We start from the raw sequence: 22,650 nt of genomic DNA on the forward strand, positions 1-22,650 counted from the left end.
ACAACGTTAGCACCCTGACCATTTTGTGGGACGATCGCCAAGTACAAGTATGCCCTTACGCGGTACTAACGGCTAGATGCAACATACAGACCGTTGTGGTGCCCTAGTGCCTCGTTGTTGGAATAGCCATGCGATTATCAGTGCGACCGAAGAGCTTATTTTATCGTAAACCAACACCATGTCTACTGCACACGAACATCGCTTGCCTCAAGACGAAATATTTTGGATCGAGAGCAAATAAAAATTCATTTATCTAAGACCCTGTGTACAGCAAAGGAACATCGTGTGCCTCGAAACGAACTTTTCGGAACGTGAACAAATAATAATGCAAATCGCTGAATATTCTCAAAACATTTGATGTCAAATAAATGTACTTTGCCAAATGTACAATCTTGCCGTTTGCTTTTAAACCACTGTTTCATATTCCGAATTGTGGCGCTGTATTGTGAGATGATCTAAGACCCTGTGTACAGCAAAGGAACATCGTGTGCCTCGAAACGAACTTTTTGGAACATGTGCAAATAAAAATGCTAATCGCTGAATATTCTCAAAACATTTGATGTCAAATAAATGTACTTTACCAAATTTACAATCTTGCGGTTTAATTTAAAAGTACAGTTTCATATTCCCAATTGTGGCGCGCTGTGTTGTTTGAGCTCATCTGTGTTGATTTCCTGGTTCTGTGTGGAGTCGCGTAGAAGACGCCTGGGCGCGTTTGCCTACGCAGCTCAGTCACGTCACGGATAGAGGCGGGGAATATGAATGTTTTGATCAAGTCTGTTTCAGGGGCGGGGGATTTGATTTAGTGCCGCAAAAGCAGGTGAGCCAGGGCGATGCGGCAAGTGAGAGGATTATCATAAAATGGCGGATGTTTTCGAGTGCGTTAATGGACGAAAAGTCGGGTAAGGTCCATAGGAAAGTTTTCTACGATCTACCGATTTATGCTTAAAAACACATGGCCGAACCATAGGAACAATAAAAAAAGTCCCGGAACTATCCTTTAATAAAGGCTGCCAGAATGGTGTTTGTTCCCTAATTTACAGTTGTAATTTTAGGTGAAACAGTTCAGAAATAATAAACTGAGTAAAAAACAGTCACTTGAACTTTTGCACTCCAGACTTGGCTATCATTCTAAATATTATTTTTTTTTAACATTGAACAAATTGGATTGGCTGGTATGGAAGAAGTTGTAACATAATAAATTAGAGCTTTACAAATAATGTTTTTTATGTCTAACTCCAATGGTAAAACATTACAATGCAAAATATGTCTCCGAATAATAAGGCCTATAATGGCAAATGCAGTCTTTGACTGAAAATATTTATACGGTTGTAGTGGCTAAAATAAAATATAAAAAAAATGTATATTTTCAGCAGACTAGGTAGCTCATTAAAAAAAACAAATGTAGGATTTTCTGAGCTTTACCCCTAGGAGGGATAACTACAGTTATGTAATTGCCATGACTGGAAGGAGGAATTTAGATGCATGCATCCTCATAAATCCTATACCTTCAGAGATAATTGGAAGAAACGGAGCAATGAAAAGACGGTGTTAGGGAGAAATTCTCAAAATGAGCCAATTCCTCTCTACTTTATAGACCCCCAGCTCTTTTGCTGAATTTTGGGACGCAGTTTGTTTTCTGTGTTTATTTCTTTTGGTTATGGAGTTTTAAGATACCTCCATAGGCATCTTTTCATGTGTGTTACACAGCACCCTCAGTTCAGTAAAACAGGGATGTCTTTTTAGACTTCTCAAAGGTTTAAATACATTCTCTGGGATAAACTATTGTTTCCCAGAGAATCTAAGGTTAAATTGACTTTACTAGTGTTTTTAAATCCCTAGACCCAGCACACACTATCTTCCTATAGAGTGCTGGAGGGTTACCTAGTATCCCCCGTGTCTAGAAACTCATGTAGCAGTGAAATGCTACCCTTTCCTATCGAAATGGCTGGTGGCAGTGGTTTTACAACAAACTACCATGATTTTTCCCGACCGCAAACACCGGTAGCTTAAAATCATGGGAGCCATGTTTAAACGGGTCCCGGTCTTCTTTTTTCGCCATTTCATTTTTGAAAAGGTCCTTCTAGTATTTGTCTCTACGTGCCAAACCAGGTTTAGTCCCTTTGTTTCCATGCCTTTGATGGGCTTCAGGACTGAAGACAGCCTCTGGCGTCTGAGTGTCTGGGGTGGGCAGGAAGTGAGGGAGGTGCCTGAAACTCCCTGTGCTTAGTCTCCTATGAGACCCAAATGCACTCTGGTGTGACTGGCTGGCTGACTGTCCACCAAGGGCAGCCACCCTGCTGGGTGAGCGGCAGCTAGGCTGGAATGAATGGGAGAAAACTGTTTAAAAGGCGAGTCTCTGCGACTGGAAAGCAGAGTCGACCACTGGAACGAAAGAACCGAAGACGAGCTGGAAGAGGACAGCTGATGCAACTCCTGGACCATTGGTTTGCCCGGTGAAGCCCTGCTACAGGTCCGAATTGCCAAAGCTCCTTTCGACAGAGAAGCCCCTTCAAGGACTACTTCTTCCTTTGAGTTGGTGAGACCAATCAACTCGTAAGCCACCTGGATACCATTCTCAAAGCTAGTTAGGATTAACCAGGGGGAAGGACACCAGCTTGTGTGCTTGATGAACAGCTACTTGAACTGAAGTGACTCCATTTTGTCAGCGTTTTCCAACGAACCCGTGCAGTGCAGGAGTCCCCCGATGTCCTCCCTCTTGTCCCCACGACGGAGGCTCAGGAACAGCGAGATCTGTATGAAATGGCCAGGAACCGTCGTCTTCAGCTGCATCTTCCTTTGCTTCATACTAAGGTACTGTGCCAATCCGATTGAGAGAACGCTTCTCTCGTGGTGTTAGTTCGTGGAACTTTCCCAACTTGCATGCCTAATCAGCTTGTGACCCAACAAATGATTCTTTTTCGTACAAACTACTTCTGAGACTTTACCGTTTACTTCAAGAACTGCTCTTTTCTATCCAAGACCCTAGCCCATTGACTTTGGCCTAGGTCTATTTAACTGAATCGAGTCCTCTAGTGAACTATAACTATTTGCACTGCCTAAGAAAGTATTTGTGATCTATTCGGCTAACTTGTGCCTTTTTAATCCCATTGAAAGTAACAAATGCCATTTTGCTCCTATTTCAGGGGAGACTAATTTGTACAGAAACGTATTGGTTTGCTATTTGTGGGATGTTCTGACCCACTAGGTTCTGCCCTGCAACATCACTGTGTGCTGTTTTCATCAAAAACAACAGAATGGCCGCCGAAAAGCCCTATGCGCGCTAAAAATCTCTGAGAACTGCGCAGGGAAGCTGGAAAAATAGCCATCTCCTAAAGCCCTGAATATACCTCGACAGACAGCACAAAATTCAAAGGGTGACACATATCCTGTGTTCTTGCAGGTTCAGGGAAAAAAAAAAAGCCACTGAGAGAAGGAGAGTAATATTTGAATCTCCAGAACCCCAGGCTAAGATAGTCACAATAGTCGAGGAAGAAAGGGAAGAAGAAGCGGCACTTACCATGCTAGCACAACGGACACCGATAAATACCTCTCCTCAAAACAAGGAAACTGATCCGGAACACGGTGAACCTAGCACTAATCTGACAACTAAGAGAACCATGATTATCGACCTAGAGGAAACAACCAATCTCTCGGATCTATCTCAATACTCTGTAGAGGAGGCAGATCCCGAGATAAAATACACAAGAGAACACTCTCAACGAACACAAAAGTTGTCGACTAACCTCAGAAATGTCAACATAGACGGAGTTTCACTATCATTTATCTCATTAGAGAATAAAAGGAAAAAATTTGACAATGATGAAAGAAAAAAAAAACGAGACAGTACGAGACCGCAGGAAAAACATAGCCCAAGAAAGTGAAGAAATAATCATATGTCAGATAGACACCAAAGAACACAAGATGGTAAAGAAAGAAAATGCCCTCAAGTGAGAGCACAGACAGGAGATCATCAAGGGAAAAGCGGAGACAAAACCAAAAAACACATGGGGATCACCTGTCATCCTCGAGAAATAGAAACTCGAGTTATACATCTACCAAGGCTGATATGGTAACTTACAAGGAAAAAATAAAAAGTGTCAGAAATGTTTGCCTTGAAAGCATAGGAAAATCAGACGGCACAATCTTGAACAGGAAGAACATAATACCTTCTCTAAGAACAATCATCGCAGCGGATATTAAGATCGTAGAATTTGCAACAAGAGGCAAACTGGATAGTGTGTATGAGACCTGTGGCGAGAGCAACGATTGCGCAAGCCATCGAAAACTTCTGGATTCTGGGCTATGAGCTAACAAACTACAATGACCCTAAACAAAATCGGGAAAAAAGATCACGACCGAGATTACCACCCAGAACAAGGGATGAACAGAGGGTGCATGAATACCTAAATTCTAACAGGGGAGCGGCAGGCACATCGCCAAAAGGAAAAAGAAGTCGAGAGTCCATTGCAAGGGGAAAAACTCTCAGAACCAATTAACACTAACCACGTGTGCAAAAGGGAAAAAGAACAGATTGAAGGAACACAGCGAAACAGGGAAGTACCTGCGCTACCGCATAATCAATCAACAGAAATTTATAAAGATCTCACGGGGGCGGGTCGTGTTCCCAAAGGCCCTTTATCTAAAATAAAGATCACATTCAACCCGGAAGAAGGTGAAGAAGAAGGCCTATCGCCGGCAAACTTGGAAAAAGAATGGAGCAAATTGAAAGAAGGTCAGAAGTGGAGGTGGATCTCCAAAGTCCTAAATCAGAGTGATTCCAGTTAGCAAACCAAGACCAAGGAACCAGGAGAAAATCCAAAAAAGGAGACAAGGAAGAAGATCGCCTCCCTGAAGTTTGCCTCCTGGAACACCAGAGGATTTACACATCTGTTAAAACAAAGTGATGTACATCAAGGAAATTTTGATGTTCTCTGTCTCCAAGAGACATGGTTAAGAGATATTCCAACAATGGATGGTTATGAAATATACCTTTCCCCAGCAGCAAAACGACCCTCAGGTACACCCTCATCGGTCCTTCTGACAATGCTGCATTCAAATAAAGCGCTACGAGTAACAAAAGTAATAGAATCATCACTATACTTCCAGGTGTTACTACTAAAGTGGGAAGGAAGAAACCAGAAAACATCTGCACTGAAATCGTAAGATATCTTAATAATGAACACTTACTGGAACCCTCTAGCAATAAGTGATGATTCGTTTCTAAAACAAGTAAACAACATCTTTGATAAGATAGACTCAGAATACCAACTTAGTTATCTGATCATATGCGGAGACCTGAATTTGGAATATCCAAAACTGCAACGGCTAAATCAAAATCAATCTACAAAAACTCCAGCAAAAAAAAGAGGAACAAAATGGGTCAAACTAATGAAAGCAAGGTCCCTACAAAACCTTCACTTACAGATAGAGGAAGATGCAAACCTGATATCAACATGGAAAAAGGACCTTTCCTCAGCCACTTTAGATCATATTTTTGTTAGTCCCGAATTTCTCACTTACATCACTAACTTTCGGGTCATTTGCACCAAGAACAGCGATCATAACCTGCTTGAGTTTGAATGGAAATCCCTACATGAAATAAGGGAAAAAATGGAAATGGAGATCGAAGAATCAAGCGGAAGAATAAGATTAAAAGTAAAACCAGAAGATATACCCACTCTAACCAAAAAAATATACGGAAAAAAACACTTCTGAAAAAGAGAAAGAAGCGGACTATGAACAATGTTTTAACATCTATAAACATAGAATCAACATTCCTATAAATAAAGACCGTGAACATACTCACAAATATGACAAAACCTTGGTCGATAAACGGAAAAAGCTAAGAAAAGCTCAAAGACTAGCAAAAAAAGACTAAGGACCAAAAGGATATGGAAGCAGCACTGGAAGCAAAAAATCCTATAAGAATTGGCTGAGTTCGCGTAGAGCTGCTATGCTCCAAGCAGATGCAGAGCATATGTTGAGTCTAATGAACGGGGGCAATTCAAGGGACTTTTGGTCACTGATCAAGTTAACAACAAATACTCCTCAAAACGTAATCCATAACAACGTAGGAGAAGACAAGTGGATCATTCATTTCACTAAGGTCTACAGAAATCCCAACAAAGAGACGAAGATTGCTAACTACAGAACGGAAACAAAATGGGACCTTCCTAACGGCTGCCTGAGCGTACAGCTCCCGCTGAGGCCTGGCCGTTTCGGAGGATTGAGCCCCCCCGAATCCCTCCTGGTGAACGCAACGTGGCGACTCGGCGTTGTGACCCCCCCGGGCACCCTAGACTCGAAAGAGCGACCCCCGAGAACCCAGTGGAGCCTGAGAACGGGCCCCGATGCACACAAGGGGAGAAGGGAAACGAGGCCTGGGCGGCCACGGCTGCAGAGGTACGGAGGCATTTCACAGAGGCCACGAGGAGGCGCGGACCGAGAGCACGGACCCGGAGCGCGAGGTGAGCCCTCGCCCCCCTCCCCCGCCAGGGCCGAAATGCACTACCCCGAAGCGGTCGGGAGGTGGGGGATTGGGGGACAAGAGCGGTGGAGCCCCCACTCATCGGGACGGGTCGTCGCTGGGCTCTGGACAGCCTGAAAAAGTCAAGGCGGGCCGAGAGGTGCCGCTCCCACCAGAAGAGCGAGTGGAGGGAGCGCGAACACGCCGACTTCAGTCGTGGAGGGATCCGCAGGCACTAAGTGAGGACGGCGAGGTGGAGTAGCCAGGCCCTTTGACCATTCCCTCCCTGCGGGAGACACTGAGGAGGCCCGGGTGCGAGGCCCCCACCTGGCATTGGTGGGGCGTGTGCCCGCCCGTAGAACCCCTCTGGGCCTGGCCGGACGGACCCAGTTGCCTGCTCCGCCAAAAACCCCCGACTGCCACAGTGAAACTTGATAGGGTGTGAGGCCCCCGCCCGGCGAGGCGTGTGCCCGCCCAACGCCGGTACCCCCTGCAGCAGCAGAACGACAGTAGGGTGGGGAGAGACCCGGCCCCGGTCCCCCCTCTCTCTTGCTGGCCCCCCGGGGCTCCCCAGGAGGAAAATCACCGGCTGCCTCTTGACGGTGGGGGGCTGGGGGTGACCAGATGAACTGGCGGAAAACATTGCAGGAATTTCGCTTTCACGAGGATGTGAGTAGCATCCAAGGTACGACCCTCAGGAGCGAAATGGCCCAGCCGGAGGCCCTGACACCCTCCACAGCAGCAATGGAAAAGGGTTTCACCTCGATCCTGCAGGAGATCAGGGACATGCGCTCGGACGTCGACCAGAAATTTGAAAAAATTGACCAGAGGGTGGATAAGGTCGAGGACAGACTACTACAGGTGGAGACCAACCAATCCTCATCTGCGGCCCAAGAAATACAAATTGACATGAGGCTAGCGCTTCCTGGTGAAGAAGGAACGAAGAGCGGGTCAGGTAAATGGATGACTTTGAAAATAGGGAACGGAGGAACAACCTCAGGATCTTTGGGGTCCCGGAATCGGAAGGAGAAACGGAGAGAGACATCACCCGCACGGTGAGAGACATCATCACCCTCCTGTTCGCGGAGGAGATGACGACGGAACTCACATTTGATAGAGTGCACAGGGCGGGGGGCAGAGCGGGGGGCCCTCGGTCGATCCTGGTCCGGTTCCATTACTACTCGGAAAAGTCAAAAGTGCTGGAGGAGGCCAGAAAAGCCTGGGAGATCACTTATAATAACGCTCAGATCTCAATATACCAGGATCTTTCGGTCTACACATTGGCCAAACGCAGAATGTTCCGCCCCCTAACGCAACTGCTTAAGGAGAAAGGGGTGCGATACAGATGGGGCTACGCCTTCTCCCTGACCTTCGAATATATGAGTCAATGGTCAACTCTGATCACGGAAGACGACATAAGGGGAGCCATCCAGGACTACGGAGTGGACTCGAACCCCCAGAGGGGCCCATCGGGCCCAGGGACGGGCAGACCAAGTGGCTCTGGCCCATCGGGAGACAGGAGAAGGAAAACAGGCGCAAGGAAATTCAGAAAAAAATCAATACACCATCGCCAGCGAAGGACAGAGAGCAGAACGACTGAGGACTGAGGACGGGGGCATCCCATCGGGCTCCAAAATGGTGTAGTGGTGTCTCAGAAGTTCCATTACTCACAGCGTCCCCACGAACAGCAAGTATAAGGGGGCCAGGGAGGGGTTGCTGCAATTAGGGGGTAAGGGGGGCTCAAGACGATGAGCTTTACACAGATGGCCTGGCCGAGGTGGGCAGGCTGGTGGTTTGGCCAAAGCCAGCGATGGCAGAACTAATTGGCTGGAAGCTGGGGAGGGGGCAGGGGAGATACACGACAGTTGGGGTTGTTCAGTTCGGGACAGGGATTGGGGGGCAGTTGGGGAAAAGTTTCAGGCCCACCCAGGGGGGCGGGGAGGAAGGAATGGGGGAGCACAATTTGAATTCAAGGGAGCACGCAGGAAAGGGTCGTGAGAATATGTTGACAGGGAGAGGAGCGATCTTGGATAATGGCTGAAAGTCCGCCGGCCCTAGGAGTGGGATCCCTTAACGTGTGGGGCCTAAACACCCCCACAAAGAGGTCCCTGGTCTGTAGGGAATTTAGGAGGGCTAACCTTGACCTTCTCTTCTTACAAGAAACTCACTGGGCACGGGGGAAGAAGCCCAAGATGCGGGGGGGGAGGAATAGGGGAGGTTTTTTGCACATCCCACAAGGGTAAAAAAAGAGGGGTAGCCATCCTCCTGGCGAGGAATGTTGGTTTCGAAAAAGAGGACATACTGAAAGACCCTGAGGGCCGTTACTTGTTGGTACGAGGGTCCCTGGAGGGCGCCCCACTTACCCTAGGCGTGGTATACGGCCCAAATGAAGGTCAAGCCCAATTCTGGGAGGAGGTGGGGGAGAAACTCAAGCTTTTTGTCCGGGGTGTGTTGGTGGTGGGGGGAGATTTCAACATGGTCCTGGACCCAACCCAGGACAGGAAACGCGTTGGTCCTCAGTCGTCCAGGGCAACTGATGAGTCCATGGCTCGGACCTTCGAAAGGGTTAACTCAGGGCTGGGTCTGGTGGACACGGTCCCGACTCCCAGAACGGGAGCCCCCTCCTTCACATACTATTCAGCCATTCACTCATCTTTTTCCAGAATAGATTACATCTTAGTGGACGAGACCCTGCACCCATTCACTGGACACAAAGTCGACCCCGTCCGCTGGTCGGACCACGACATGGTCCGAACCACCATTGCAAGGGGCTGGCTAAGCAACCGTAGGGGACGATGGAAATGCAACGACTCTCTGTTGAAGGATGAGGTGCACGCTCAGGAGGTGCTAGATGCCATAACAGAATTCTTCGGGTTTAACGACAATGGAGAGGTAGGTCCGCACACCCTATCGGACGCCTTCAAGGCGACCCTAAGGGGACTTCTTATCAAAATGGGTGCCCAAAATAAAAGAGTAAGGGAGGCCCAGGGAAAATCACTGAGAGTGAAAATAACTCAACTCCAACCGGGTGGTCCCCCTCCAGATCCATTGGATCGAGACCAGCTCACCACTCTGGCCGACTATAGGCTCCAGTTGAAAGATCTCCTCCTGCACAAAACGGAACAGAGTCTCCAACTGGTTAAGCAAAAGTACTACGAAAAGGGGGATAGGGCGGATAGGATCCTGGCCTGGAAACTGAGGGAGATGCAGAGAAGCAGAATGGTGAAAGCAGTAAAGAACGAAGAGGGGTTAATAGGCCACAACACTCCCCACATAGGAGAGGCATTCTGCCGATACTACAAAAAACTATACTCATCAGAATATAACGGGGGTGACTTGGAGATAGAAGGGTTCCTGAACTCAATACAAATGCCGGCCCTGACTAGGGAGATGGCAGAGGGGTTGGAGGGCCTGGTGACCGAGGATGAGGTGGAACACGCAATCAGCAGAATGAAGGTGGGCACTTCCCCGGGCGAGGATGGCTTCACAGTCTACTTTTATAAAAGGTTTTGCTCGACCTTAGCCCCGCACTTAGTGAAGGTCTTCAACGTAGTACTAGAGGGGGGCTGGAGGCCATAATTGTGGTATTAACCAAGGAAAGGAAGGACCCCACAGAGTGCTCCTCCTACCACCCGATATCCCTGTTGAACATCGATGTTAAGATCCTAGCCAAGGTAATCGGTAATCGGGAGGCGGATGGAGGAGATACTACCGAAACTGATCCATGAGGACCAGGTAGGGTTCATAAGGGGAAGACAGGGCTCAGACAACATCCGTAAAACCGTAGACTTGTTCCACCATGCCCAGGAGTCGGACCTCGACGCGAGCGTCCTCTCCCTGGACTCGGAAAAGGCATTCGATAGGGTCGAGTGGAGATCCATGGAACTCCTCCTCCAGAAAATGGGATTTGGCGCACATATCAGGGGATGGGTGGCTGCACTATATAGAGCTCCGATGGCAAGGGTACAAGTGAATGGCAGGTTATCGAATCCCTTCCCCCCTCTCACGGGGCACAAGACGGGGATGTCCGCTGTCCCCCCTGATATATGTCCTTACAATGGAGCCCCTGGCCATAGCAGTTAGATCACACCCGGATATCAAAGGGGTTAAGAGGGGCAAAGTGGAATTTAAGCTTTCCCTGTTCGCGGACGACATCTTGGCTTACCTGGGGGACCCCAGCTCCCCCCCCCCCCCGGTCTCTGGTGGGTGCATTCGGACGCTTCTCAGGGCTAAAGATTAATGCGTCTAAATCAATTCTGTTCCCCATGAGAACACGGGACCCGGGCTTAGACTCCGTGGGCGTACTTAACGGGATAGCAGTGGGGAAGGTCTCCATCCGATACCTGGGCGCCCTCCTCACCAGGGATCTATCAAAACTTGCCCCGACCAACTATGAACCCGTTTTAGCAGGTATTACTGCGGACCTCAGGAGGTGGGGTTCAATGATTCTGTCCTGGTACGGCCGCATGACGGCAGTGAAGATGAATGTGCTGCCGAGTCTGCTGTATCTCTTCACCTCCTTCCCAACCAGCGTCCCTGACCAAACCTTTAGGACTCTGCAGAATGCGGTCCGTGAGTTTATTTGGCAGGGCAGGACCCCGAGGACCGCAAAGGCGGTCCTGACCCTGCCGAGAGAAGAGGGAGGGTTTGGCTTACCAGACTTCCAAGTTTATATCCGCACCGCCCAACTGCGCGTCCTCCTGGAGCACATGAGGGAAGGAATGGGCACCTACTGGTCCTACTTGGAGGATATGGATGCACACCCTTGTAAAGTTTGAGATCTCCTCTGGGCCCCGCGCAGGTTCATCCCGAACAGACTTAAAACCCATCCTACCCTGGGAGTTCTCTGGGCAATCTGGAGGGAGGGCCCCCAGACAGGGCACCTAACGTCGTGGCCATCTCCGATGTCCTCACTCTGGGGACACCCCCTCAATATGGGTAGTAGGGGGTTCCGCAAGGCACAGGCCTGGTCCGACTCGGGACTGGAATGGACAGGGCAGTTTTTCCGGGAGGGGGAATTCCTACCATACGAGGATCTGAGGGACGCTATTGGGCAGGATTCCCTCTCCATATCCGAATATCTCCGCCTGAAGGGCATTCTTTGCGACCAATCATGGGGTCAGAACCTGAAGAGACAGCTAACCCCCTTTGAAAAACTACTTGACACAGCGACCTCCAGGAAGGGAACGGTGTCAGGGATGTACAGGATCCTGAACACTGCTAATTTAGTGGAGCGACGGGGTTTCTGCGCCTTTTGGAATGACCTGGCAGGAGAGGTGATCTCGGAGGACGCCTGGTCACGGATATTTACAATAGCATTCCATGGGAATTTATTCACAGCCGACATGGAACACAACTTCAAGATCTTGCAGGGGTGGCACAGAGACCCTGTAAAGTTATCAAAAATGTTCACGGGAGTGTCCCCCATGTGTCCAAGGGGGTGCGGCCAGACAGGATCGAGGGGCCACATGTGGTGGCACTGCCCAAAAGTACAGGCGTATTGGGATAGGGTCAGGGGCTGAATTGCTGAAGTCACAGAGGAATTGCTCCCCCAGAACACTCTGACGGTGTTGTTGGGTCTCCCCCCGGAGGCCATGGACATTTACAGGTACCCCAGAATGTGGGAAACAATGCTGAGGGCGGGAAGGGTGGCCCTGGCTCAGAAATGGAAGAGCCCGGAGACCCCCTCAAAGGAGGACTGGCTAAAAAAATTTAAAAATATGTTCTTAATTGACAAGCTAACGGCAATGATGAAGAATGACTCTGGTGCATTCCAAGAGAACTGGTATGGGGTGCAGCAGACCTGGGGATGGGACGTCCACCGATGCCCGGTAGGGGCCCGGTGAGACGGGACTGGGAGGAACCAAAGACGGAACGGGCGCCCACGGCCCGGGGGTAGGCAGCCGAATCACAGCCATAGATGATTGTCGTTCACACTTTACCAAGCTCCAGACACAAATGAACAGTTTAAGACTCCCAAAATTATGGTTCATGTTTGATTAAGGGGTTAGGGGGGTGGGCATGTTTTGGGGTGGGGGGAGGGAGGGAAGGGGGGGCCAGGTTCATTGGGCCTGTCAGATGTACTTCTTTTGAACATGCATGGAGCCCGTTTGTTATATTAAGAAAATGCTAATAAAAACGAAGTTTAAAAAAAAGAAAAAAGAAATCAAACGGCTAAACACCTCGAGGGCACCCGGTCCAGACGGCCTGACTAATGCCCATCTAAAAGAATCTCCACAAACCTGGGCACTATTTATTAGCAAAGTATTCAATACCATCATAGAAACAAAATCTATACCCAGACCTGGAAAAAGGCTATAATAGTCCCAGTGTATAAAAACGGACCAAGGCAAAATCCAAAGAATTCCAGACCAATAGCATTGTTAGACGTTATTTGTAAAGTATACGACTCAACCCTATTGGAGATGTTTCAGAAATGGGCATCTGAAAATGCTTGAATAGACGCATTTCAATCGGGTTTTGTAAAGAACGCAGGAACTCTGGCCAACATATTTTTGATAAACATCTTGAAGAGCAGGACTAAAGAAGGTAAACCCGGCATATATATGGCCTTCATTGACCTGGTCCAAGCATTCGACCAGGTCAATAGAGAACGTCTCTGGAAGAAACTAGAAACCAAAGAGTGCCCAGACAATATATTGGAACAAATTCAAGCACTTTATTCAGAGACGTCTCTATCCGTTTCAACCAACAGGGCACGTTGTCAACACCCACACAAACAGCAAGAGGGGTCAAGCAGGGATGCCTGATGGCCCTGACGCTATTTAACGCCTACTTGTGGGATTTCAAAGACACTGAGAGCGAAGTAAGATCATACCCACCAAAAGTGGGTGGGGTGACATTGTCTCGCCTATTGTATGAGGACGATCTAATTTTATTGGATCAAACACAGATAGGACTACAAAGACAACTAGATAACTTGAGTAGGTACATCGAAAAAAACAATCTAGAAATCAACAAGAGCAAAACTAAGACCATGACGCTCCAAAAAACCACCAGTACTAATATTCCGTTTATCTGGCACTTGGAAGGTGTAGAGATTCAAACGGTATCAGAATTCAAATATCTGGGAGTGATCATGAGCAACAATCTAACAGAAACAAACATGCAGCTCTACCTTTGGGAAAGAATGAAGAACTTAACGTCCCAAGCTAAGATCACTGAAAGGAAATTTTGCCGATATTCACTTAAACCGATTATACTATTCTATCGAACAAAAGTGATTCCATCAGTAACATATGGGGCGGAGGCCTTTTTTAACATACCGGGAGCATTATGGACGAAGCTGGAAAGTCACTTCTGGAGACAGATACTGAATCTTCCATCTTCTACACCTATGCCTTTAATAAGAAGGGAACTATGCATACTATCCCTACAAGGCATCGTCTCAAGGAACAAACTGATGATGTACAGGAAAGTGATTATCCTGGAGCGTTCTAACATCTTTGATATCATCCACAAAGACGTCTTTGAGACAAACTCCAAATTCTTACAGACCTGGCGTCAGAAAATAACTTGTTTATTGGAGGAAATAGGATCTTCAGAAAAAGAGCTAATGAACAATCCGACAAAAGCAACAAGATTAGAAATCCTAGATTGGATAAAGACACAGGATACAGTGGGGTCATATAAATAAGCAGCGCACGTAACTCTGATAAGCAGAAAGCTAAATGACATAAGACCCTACCCTAAGACCTTCCCAAGCAGACAACATCGCCAAATATTTATGAGAGCATGTTTCAATATTTTACCAACTAACGAGATAAAATCTATCAGAGGAATCACTTCTACTAATAACTGTTGCTTCTGTGAGGATAAACACTAAGACGTCTCCTCCTGAACTGTAAGGGTTTGACTGAACTAAGAACTACTCATATGCTACTTCTTTCTATGAAGAACAGGAATGGTGGAAACGCTTAATGGAGGGGGAAGGTACAAAAGAAATAATTGCAGTGACACAATTCTTACAACATATTGACTTTGGAAAACCCTGAATGAGAAAGAAGAACATTAAAACCAACCAAGGAAAGTGGAATTGAACAGGGGAACTAAGGAATAAAAGTCTAAAAAACGTGTAAAGAAAAGTGTGTAAACATTTATAAATCAATAAAAATAAATAAAAAAAAGACTGGAATTAAGAGATCTCTGTATATGTTTGTTGAAAATATAAAGTTATTTAGAAAAGACAATTTTGAACAAAGTGTTTTAAAGTGAACTGATGCCAGCCACAGAGGACTTCAAAGCACATTCCTCAGTTTGCTCCAACAAAGGGTGCCTTCCTTTTGCTCTCTGCCCAGGAACTATCATTTAGATGTTACTGAAAGGAGGAGGGGATTTTGCTCTGCTTCTCTGGGAGAGAGACAATAGGCTTCCTGAACTGAAAGGGAATTCAAATTCGGGTGTCAACAGAAACCAACTGCCAGCAGGAAGAGGCCAGGAGTGCTCTGGACCCAGCCAAACCTTGGGGGTGGGACCAGACAGATTTGTGTATGTTAAACCCCAAGAAATTATCTTTTTGAAAAAGACTCAAAGAGAACTGTGCACATTTTGTAAAAATCTGTAAATTATAGGTTGTTAACAGGAAAATTCTGACCACAGTTTGAAGCTACTCTGAACTCTGTGCTATGTTCAGAGACAGGACTACAGATAATTTGATTTTGTAGCAATTGTGATGATGCTAGAAAAATAAAACTGCACAGGATTGTGCCCAGATGTCATGCGCATATATGTAGAAAGATGTGTACAGATCTGACACTGGGTAACCAACTAAAAGCGCGGAAAACTGTCAAATTTGAACCAAAGCTCTCACTGAGCTGGGACTCGGACAGAAACTTGCTCTACTAAATCAGTGATATAAATATGTATTGGTAACAAGTTGGTTTTATTGTAAATATGATTTATGTAAAAAATAGATTTACAGTACAGAAACAAAGGGGAGGTACTCCCTGGATTGTAAAACACAACAGCATCATGACATCAGATTTCCTTCTCAAATCAGGAGGGGAAATACTCTAACCAATAGGATTCCTAGAGGGTGTGCTTAGTATAATTTAGCCTACCCACCCCTTTAGGAAATACATAAATAGGGACAGTTTAGGACCTAGAGACACGAGGATTCACCCATCAACTGATTTACTGGCGAAGCGCTCTGCAAGAGAATCCCAGATCCAAGACTACAGAATTCTGAAAGCAGAATGCCCAATTCCAAAGCTGAACCCTTCTCAGCTTGGCCTTTAAAATCTTGAAACCTGATTTTAACCCCAGACTTCCAAGGGGCACAACAAAAAGAACAGCCGGACGTGCTGTTTATGCTTTATTGCCAAGAACTCTTGCTAGAAACCAGAGATCCAAACCAGTAGAGCAGAGCTGTAACCAGATAGCTGAAACCCAGAACCAACCCGTCAGATCCAGTATAGAGGCAATGCACTGTCCAGAGTGCTGTGCTGAGTGCAGAAACCGAGCGCCCTGAATCCTGTCCGGTGGGCTAGCAGAATTTCAGTCCAGAACCTTTGACCAGATCCTGACCGGCCTATTCCAACCCATAGTTGTGAATATCTATATCATAGAATTGTCCATAGCCAGTATCTTATCTTTAAGTAATCCTATCCAACCCATTCTATCATGTCCAGAACTGCATTGTAGAATCTTTTGTTTTTCCTGAATCTTTCCCTCGCCTATATAGTCCTTTGATAATTGTAGTGATATCATATTTGTGCTAATATATTTGCTGAAGAAAGACAAGTGTCTCGGCTGGCAAAAGTGGGAACAGAGGTGCTGCTGATCTGGTGGCTGTTCCGTTGGTTATCTTGTATCTTCATAGACTGCCTAGTGTAAAGAAAATCCTGTTTGTAATTCCAAAGCGCATCTTTCATTTGTAAATTTTGACTCTTTCTGAAAAAAATCGACCTCTACTAAAACCATCATAACTTCTGAACCGCTTTCAAACGAACCCAAAAACGCATTCCAACTCCTTATAGTTTTCCCGTAATCGAGTTTCTCGCGCGCTGAAAGGTTTGCTGCGAATCTGTCATTTGACTCAATTTCATCATGTGTAAAACAGCTATTCTTTGCATCCAACTTCAGAATTCAGTTTTCAATCTGCTAGTTATTCAATCATCATTGCTGGTGTTTACCTGAAACTTTACAAAGCGGCTCTCACTAGTTTTGAACCCAATTTCGAGAATTAAATCAATGTTTCAGTGTTTTTCCCATTCATTCAAAACCACATTCAAAAGCATTTGACCTGTTTTGAAATCATTCCTGTTTCTCTCTATGCTTGCTGGGGGGAATTGGGATTGAAACTGCATTTGTTGAGTGTGTATTTCCTGAAACCTGTGTTCTCTCCTTCCAACTCTATATTGCATATTGGGGGGAATTGAGTAGTGTGCAGGGGGAAAGAGTGACATTGCATTTGACTGAACCCACACAAAGTTTTATTCTGTGCTACATGATTTTTCTTATCCATACTCCTTCTGATTTAAGAGATTGTTGATTGTAACATCACCCATTGGTGATTATTGTATCAATATTAAATAGTGTGATATTTATATATATTGCTCAAATCCATAAAATAAATATTTTAACTTTGCAAAACAACCTGCTTCTTGGTTCAGTGAGGCCGGGGGGGAGGGATTCAAAGAGAGGGGCATGATGTAAAGGTACATCATTCAGAAATAAAAGAACTTATAGGCACAAATATATAATTAATGGTTCCAGCTGTGCATTACATGCTAGGCATTGACTTAGGTGGAGTGCCGGGTTGAAATCACTTACATATTGAAGTATATTTGTGTATATAAATTGCCTCCTTCAAGTGAATGTTTTCTAAATGATTGTGTAATAAATTAATAAGTGTTTTACCAAGAAACCTTGAGTGCGTCTACTTGAACCACTGATTGTAAAACCTCTGTGTAACCTCTTGTACTGCTCACATTCCCTCTTGAGATAAGCCTGGCTGCTCAGCTCGCTACCACGAAACTGTGTAATACAGACTTATACCAAAGGTTGGTTTTGCTTACACCTGTAGTCCTAATTGTATGTGGTGGTCTCAGAGGGTACTGCATGCAATTCTGCCTAACTGACGAAATGCTATAATGTTCCTGATGGCCTTCACATACCTATCTGTACTTAGATCTAATGTTTTTACTTGGCATGTACTGCACGTCTCCTGATAACACAACATTCCTTAAATGATCTGGAATACTCCAAAGCTAAGAAGAATCCAATCCCTCTCCTTCCCTTTTTCCTCCTTTCCTGAAGGGGTGCTACAAACCCACTTCAATTGCAACTGGCACTACATAAAAAAGTAAAAATAAACATGCAAAAAGTTGACATTTTCTGATACACATCAGTATATTACAGAGATTAACTGTGGTATAACAGCGAAGTCTACTTTGCAGACTAGCACTACAAGTAGCCATCAGCAGAACATTGGGGCTGAAGAATCAGGTCAGCGTCTCATTAATCCTCAGTCTTAGAACAAATAAATAGGCATCAGCAAGAGGTTGACAGAATCAATTATATACATAGCATACTCACATAGTCTATGATGTGCAGGGATCTAAAACTGGTATTTCGTTCACATCCCATTGAACACAGATCTGGATATATGCCTTCTTCTAAGATATACTGCCGTCCAGCAAAGTCTTGACCATCAAATGCTACCCAGCTGTATGAATTTAAGAAAATAAGGAACTTTAAGATTCTCATGGTATTCTTAACATTTGCTGCTACCAAAAATGTCTACTCCGAATGTAAATGGTTCAATTATATTTTGACTGGTACCCATAAATTCCTTACGTAAAACCCCGCAAAACATTTATGATTGTTTTGCCATTAAATAATTCGCCAACAGTCTTTCATGCTATAATAGATATATAAAAACAGAATGCCAAGTTTTTGCTCTTTTTTTCCTTACTTTTAGAACACTTATTTTGCAGTCCTAAAAAATATGTTTGACACCTTTCTCAACAAAGATTGTTTTCCAAATGAAGTACCTCACAGATATAGAGGTCCAGCGGTCTCAAAATGTAGAAAGACTTGCCATCAATGGATAAATGGGATTTGTGCACCTAGTCAAATGCGTCCATGTCAGCATTGATTCAAATTTATTTTTTTATTGAGTTCAGGTGAAATATGCAAAATGCTTCATTGCAATAAAGTGAAAACGACGACGAGAGAGGGTGAGCCAAAGCCAAATGGGGGGGCGGTAAGGTAGAGGTAATTGAGGCATCCATCCATATTTGAGCAGGGGCCAAGGTAAATGGGAAGAACAGACAAGAAGTCATAGGAGTGCAAAGCAGCAGAGCAATAAGTGCAGTTTGTCACGTACAAGGGCTATTTGCCCAAAATCCTGGGGCAAGTGCAGCTATGAGTCCAGGATAAAAGCTACTAAGCCATCAGAGCTGAGGAGGGTACTAACCAGTTTAAGCCTTCAGTCATGATGATCCATAGCCCCATGCAAGCGGTCACTAATTTTTAGGCAGCTTGATAGGCTGGTTTAAGATGTTTCGTTTTTGGTGTTCTTTTGAATTTCAAGTGGCTGGCTTCAGACTTGGTGTTCAAAGGTAGGATGTTCCAGAGGTCTGTGCCACTTAAGCTGACTGATTGTAGTCCAACTTTCTGTTTCCTGAAGGTAGAAGATAGCTTCCTAGCTATCGTGAACACCATTCTAAAATGTATTTTCAAATATACTGTCTGATGTATGCTGGACTGTCTCTAATGACTGCCTTATGAATGATAGCCAGTACTTTGAAATCAATACTTTCTTTTAAAGGTATCAGGTAATAATGATGTGGCAAAAATGTCGCCGGAAAAAAACTTGTGGCAAAAATGTCGCCGGAAAAAAACTTGTGGCAAAAATGCAGTGGTTTAACCCGGTAAAGGTGTACCCCATTATACCATTTAAGAGAAGCTGGGGTTGTGGGGATGTCCCCCGCTCCTCTTAAATGGTATAATGGGTCCAAGGGTGTCCCCCATCCTTTACATGATTGTGGCGGCAAAACCACAGCATTTTTGCCACAATATTATGTATACACAGCCATTTTTGCCGCGATTTTAAGACATGGAACCTTTCTAAAGGGAGCCAGTAAAGGGTCTTCAAGGGAGGGTACAGGGGATTTCAGTGGTTGAACCCCATGGTGAGCTGTGCTGCAAAGTATGAGAAGGCCCAAATATGGACTATTGCAATAGTCCAGTCCTGTTAGCACCGGAGATCTAGTGATGTCCACCTTAATTTACTTACGTAGGTAAGGTAGTATGTGTTTGAGCAGGTGTATGTGGTAGCAGCAAGATTGAGATACCTCTCTGATCTGTCTGAGGAAGACGATCTCAATATCAGAGAAGAAACCGAGATGCTAGTCTTCAGTCCACATTAATTTACTTATGCAGGTAAGGTAGTATGTGTTTCAGCAGGTATAGGTGGCAGCAGCAAGATTTTGATACTTCTCTGATCTGTCTGCGGAAGGAGATCTCAATATCAAAGAAGAAAACACAAGAAACACAGATCCTTGCCTTCAGTCATGGAATTAGTTGAGGGGCTCATGGTGGTAGGCCAGATAAAGAAAAAAGTGGTCGGGCTATTAGATACAAAGAAAGTGATGCACATATGTAGAGGTGGTTATAAATCATCCAATCCTGTTTGGGATCTATACAAGGACATAGTTTGGGTATGTTAGGTTGCATTTCTCATTTTGAAGGCAATTTGTGTATTCTCAGCATACATCTGGAAGTAGTGGAGAAGGATTTCATGAACTCAGTCAGATTTCAAGAAACTCTTTCACAGCCATGGGGATACGACTTAACCTTGAAGGACAGCATATCTGAAGATGAAGGGCTGAGAATTAACTAATGATGGCCCTGCTGTCCTAAAAAAATGATGTGATCCATTTCAGAGCTATGTCTTTGGCGACAAATGAGTTCTAGAGTCTCTGCAATACAATTGTGAGGTGGACAGTGTCAAAGGCTGCTGAGAGGTTAATTAAAAACAGAACTGGTATGGAAATTGCACACTTAGTTGCCAAAAGCGAGTCTTTTATATAGAGTAGGCTAGTTTCTTGTTGTAGGCTGGCCGGAAACCAGATTGATATTGATATAAAATGTTATTATATTTCAAGTATTCCAAAAGTTGTGGCGCTGCTACTTTCTCAAGCAGATTACCAATTAATGGGGTTGTTGGTGATGGCGCAAACGTTTTCAAGCAATCAGCCAAAGGTCTTTTTGGCAAGAGGGTGAACGAGCCAAAGCAAAGATGAGCAAATGTGCTATTTAACAGAGCAGGAACCAGTTTGGAAATGTTTTCCTTGATGGTAGTAGCAGGTCATGTGTGGGTCTTTTCTGAGGAGTGTGACGAATCTAGACTATTCTTCCTTTCTCCGCAAAGGGGAGCGACCGCTTATAGGATTGGGAGGTGAGCTGCTCAGCCAGACACCCCTACCAGCTCCACCCCACCACAACTGAGGGATTTGGGCAAGAGGGACCTCAATGTGAGTGACTTCCCTCTCAGGGACAAGGATTCTCATTCCGGTAAGGAACTCCCAGTCCAGAGTACATTGTCCGACCTACATGGGAATCAGGAAGACTGTTGTAAACCCTGTTTTGGATTCACCAAATAGTGACATTTCTTCAATCTCTTTGGCTTCAGGTAATGCAGGATCCCGTCAGAACTCCATAATGAAAGAGGAACGACACGTTTTCAAGCAATCAGCCAAAGGTCTTTTTGGCAAGAGGGTGAACGAGCCAAAGCAAAGATGAGCAAATGTGCTATTTAACAGAGCAGGAACCAGTTTGGAAATGTTTTCCTTGATGGTAGTAGCAGGTCATGTGTGGGTCTTTTCTGAGGAGTGTGACGAATCTAGACTATTCTTCCTTTCTCCGCAAAGGGGAGCGACCGCTTATAGGATTGGGAGGTGAGCTGCTCAGCCAGACACCCCTACCAGCTCCACCCCACCACAACTGAGGGATTTGGGCAAGAGGGACCTCAATGTGAGTGACTTCCCTCTCAGGGACAAGGATTCTCATTCCGGTAAGGAACTCCCAGTCCAGAGTACATTGTCCGACCTACATGGGAATCAGGAAGACTGTTGTAAACCCTGTTTTGGATTCACCAAATAGTGACATTTCTTCAATCTCTTTGGCTTCAGGTAATGCAGGATCCCGTCAGAACTCCATAATGAAAGAGGAACGACACACCCCTCTTGTTTGTTTTGAAGTACATAGACGAGAAACCTTGGAAAATCCTACGAAGAGGCGAGCCTCTGATGGGAAGATGTCCTCGAGGAGCAGAGCCACGCTAAACCACCCAGCCGGTGCTAGCATAGGAACCAACCTGATTGTTAACAAGACCCCGAAAGGCTGGCCTCCTGATCGATCAAGAAGTCAAGGTAGACAGACAGAAAGTAAAGTGGCCGTCTCGCCTGGTGGAGTGACCACACGGAAGCAGTGCTGGGCCTGGTGTTCGTTAACTGACCAGAAAGCAGCAGAGAAGTTGGATCCCCGATCTCTGCATAAGAAGCACATTAGCTGCTGTGCCGAGCAGCAGAAGAGGTAACGTCATTGAGAAGGGCGAAAAGTGATACTAAAGGCGGAAGAAGCCATAAGGGTTACAGGAGCCTGGAAAACCCCAACGGGCAGATGCCCTACCGAGGCCCTGCTAAAGCAAGCTTGTCAGATGTCCAGAGGACTTTGAGGAGTCCTGGAAATAAGAAGAACAAGTTACTTACCCCAGGTAACGTTCTTTCGATTGGATGTTTCTCCCACGTATGCCTCATCTTATGATAATATATGTCTCCAGCTTTGCTGCTTCGGAAAACATTTTCGACAGAGGGCGATGTACGCAGTGTCGTCGAGTCGATGTCCCTCGAGGGCCTCCATCGACAGCCGACGTCACCATCGGCATAAAGAGCGCATGCAACGCCCATTAGCTTCAGTTCTGTTTTTCTTTTCCCCTCTGAAGAGGAATTACCAGGCATGCCCAAGACCATAGGCTCACAGCGCAGAGTGTAATAACACGTAAAGTTTACGGCGATGAGGAACACGTGGGAGGAACATCCAATCGAAAGAACGTTACCAGGGGGTAAGTAACTTGTTCTTGGAATGGATTGTGTCCTCCCACGTATTCCTCACCTTATGATAGACTCCCAAAGCAGTAATAATTTGGAGGT

The 22,650-nt window shown here is 45.6% G+C and overlaps 1 protein-coding gene across 2 annotated transcripts in view; it reads right to left on the bottom strand.

Annotated features, from left to right (window-relative positions):
- The window catches only part of CRYBG1 (crystallin beta-gamma domain containing 1), a 1,845,005-nt gene that overhangs the window by 349,235 nt on the left and 1,473,120 nt on the right, over window positions 1–22,650 (bottom strand). For both annotated transcript variants that reach the window (XM_069606577.1, XM_069606578.1), the window contains one exon: window positions 18,029–18,158. In XM_069606577.1, coding sequence (XP_069462678.1) covers window positions 18,029–18,158 — 130 coding nt within the window. The remainder of the gene's footprint in view (window positions 1–18,028; window positions 18,159–22,650) is intronic.

This window comes from Ambystoma mexicanum, chromosome 4p, assembly GCF_040938575.1.
Source record: "Ambystoma mexicanum isolate Mex_15411 chromosome 4p, UKY_AmexF1_1, whole genome shotgun sequence".
Lineage (NCBI taxonomy): Eukaryota > Metazoa > Chordata > Amphibia > Caudata > Ambystomatidae > Ambystoma > Ambystoma mexicanum.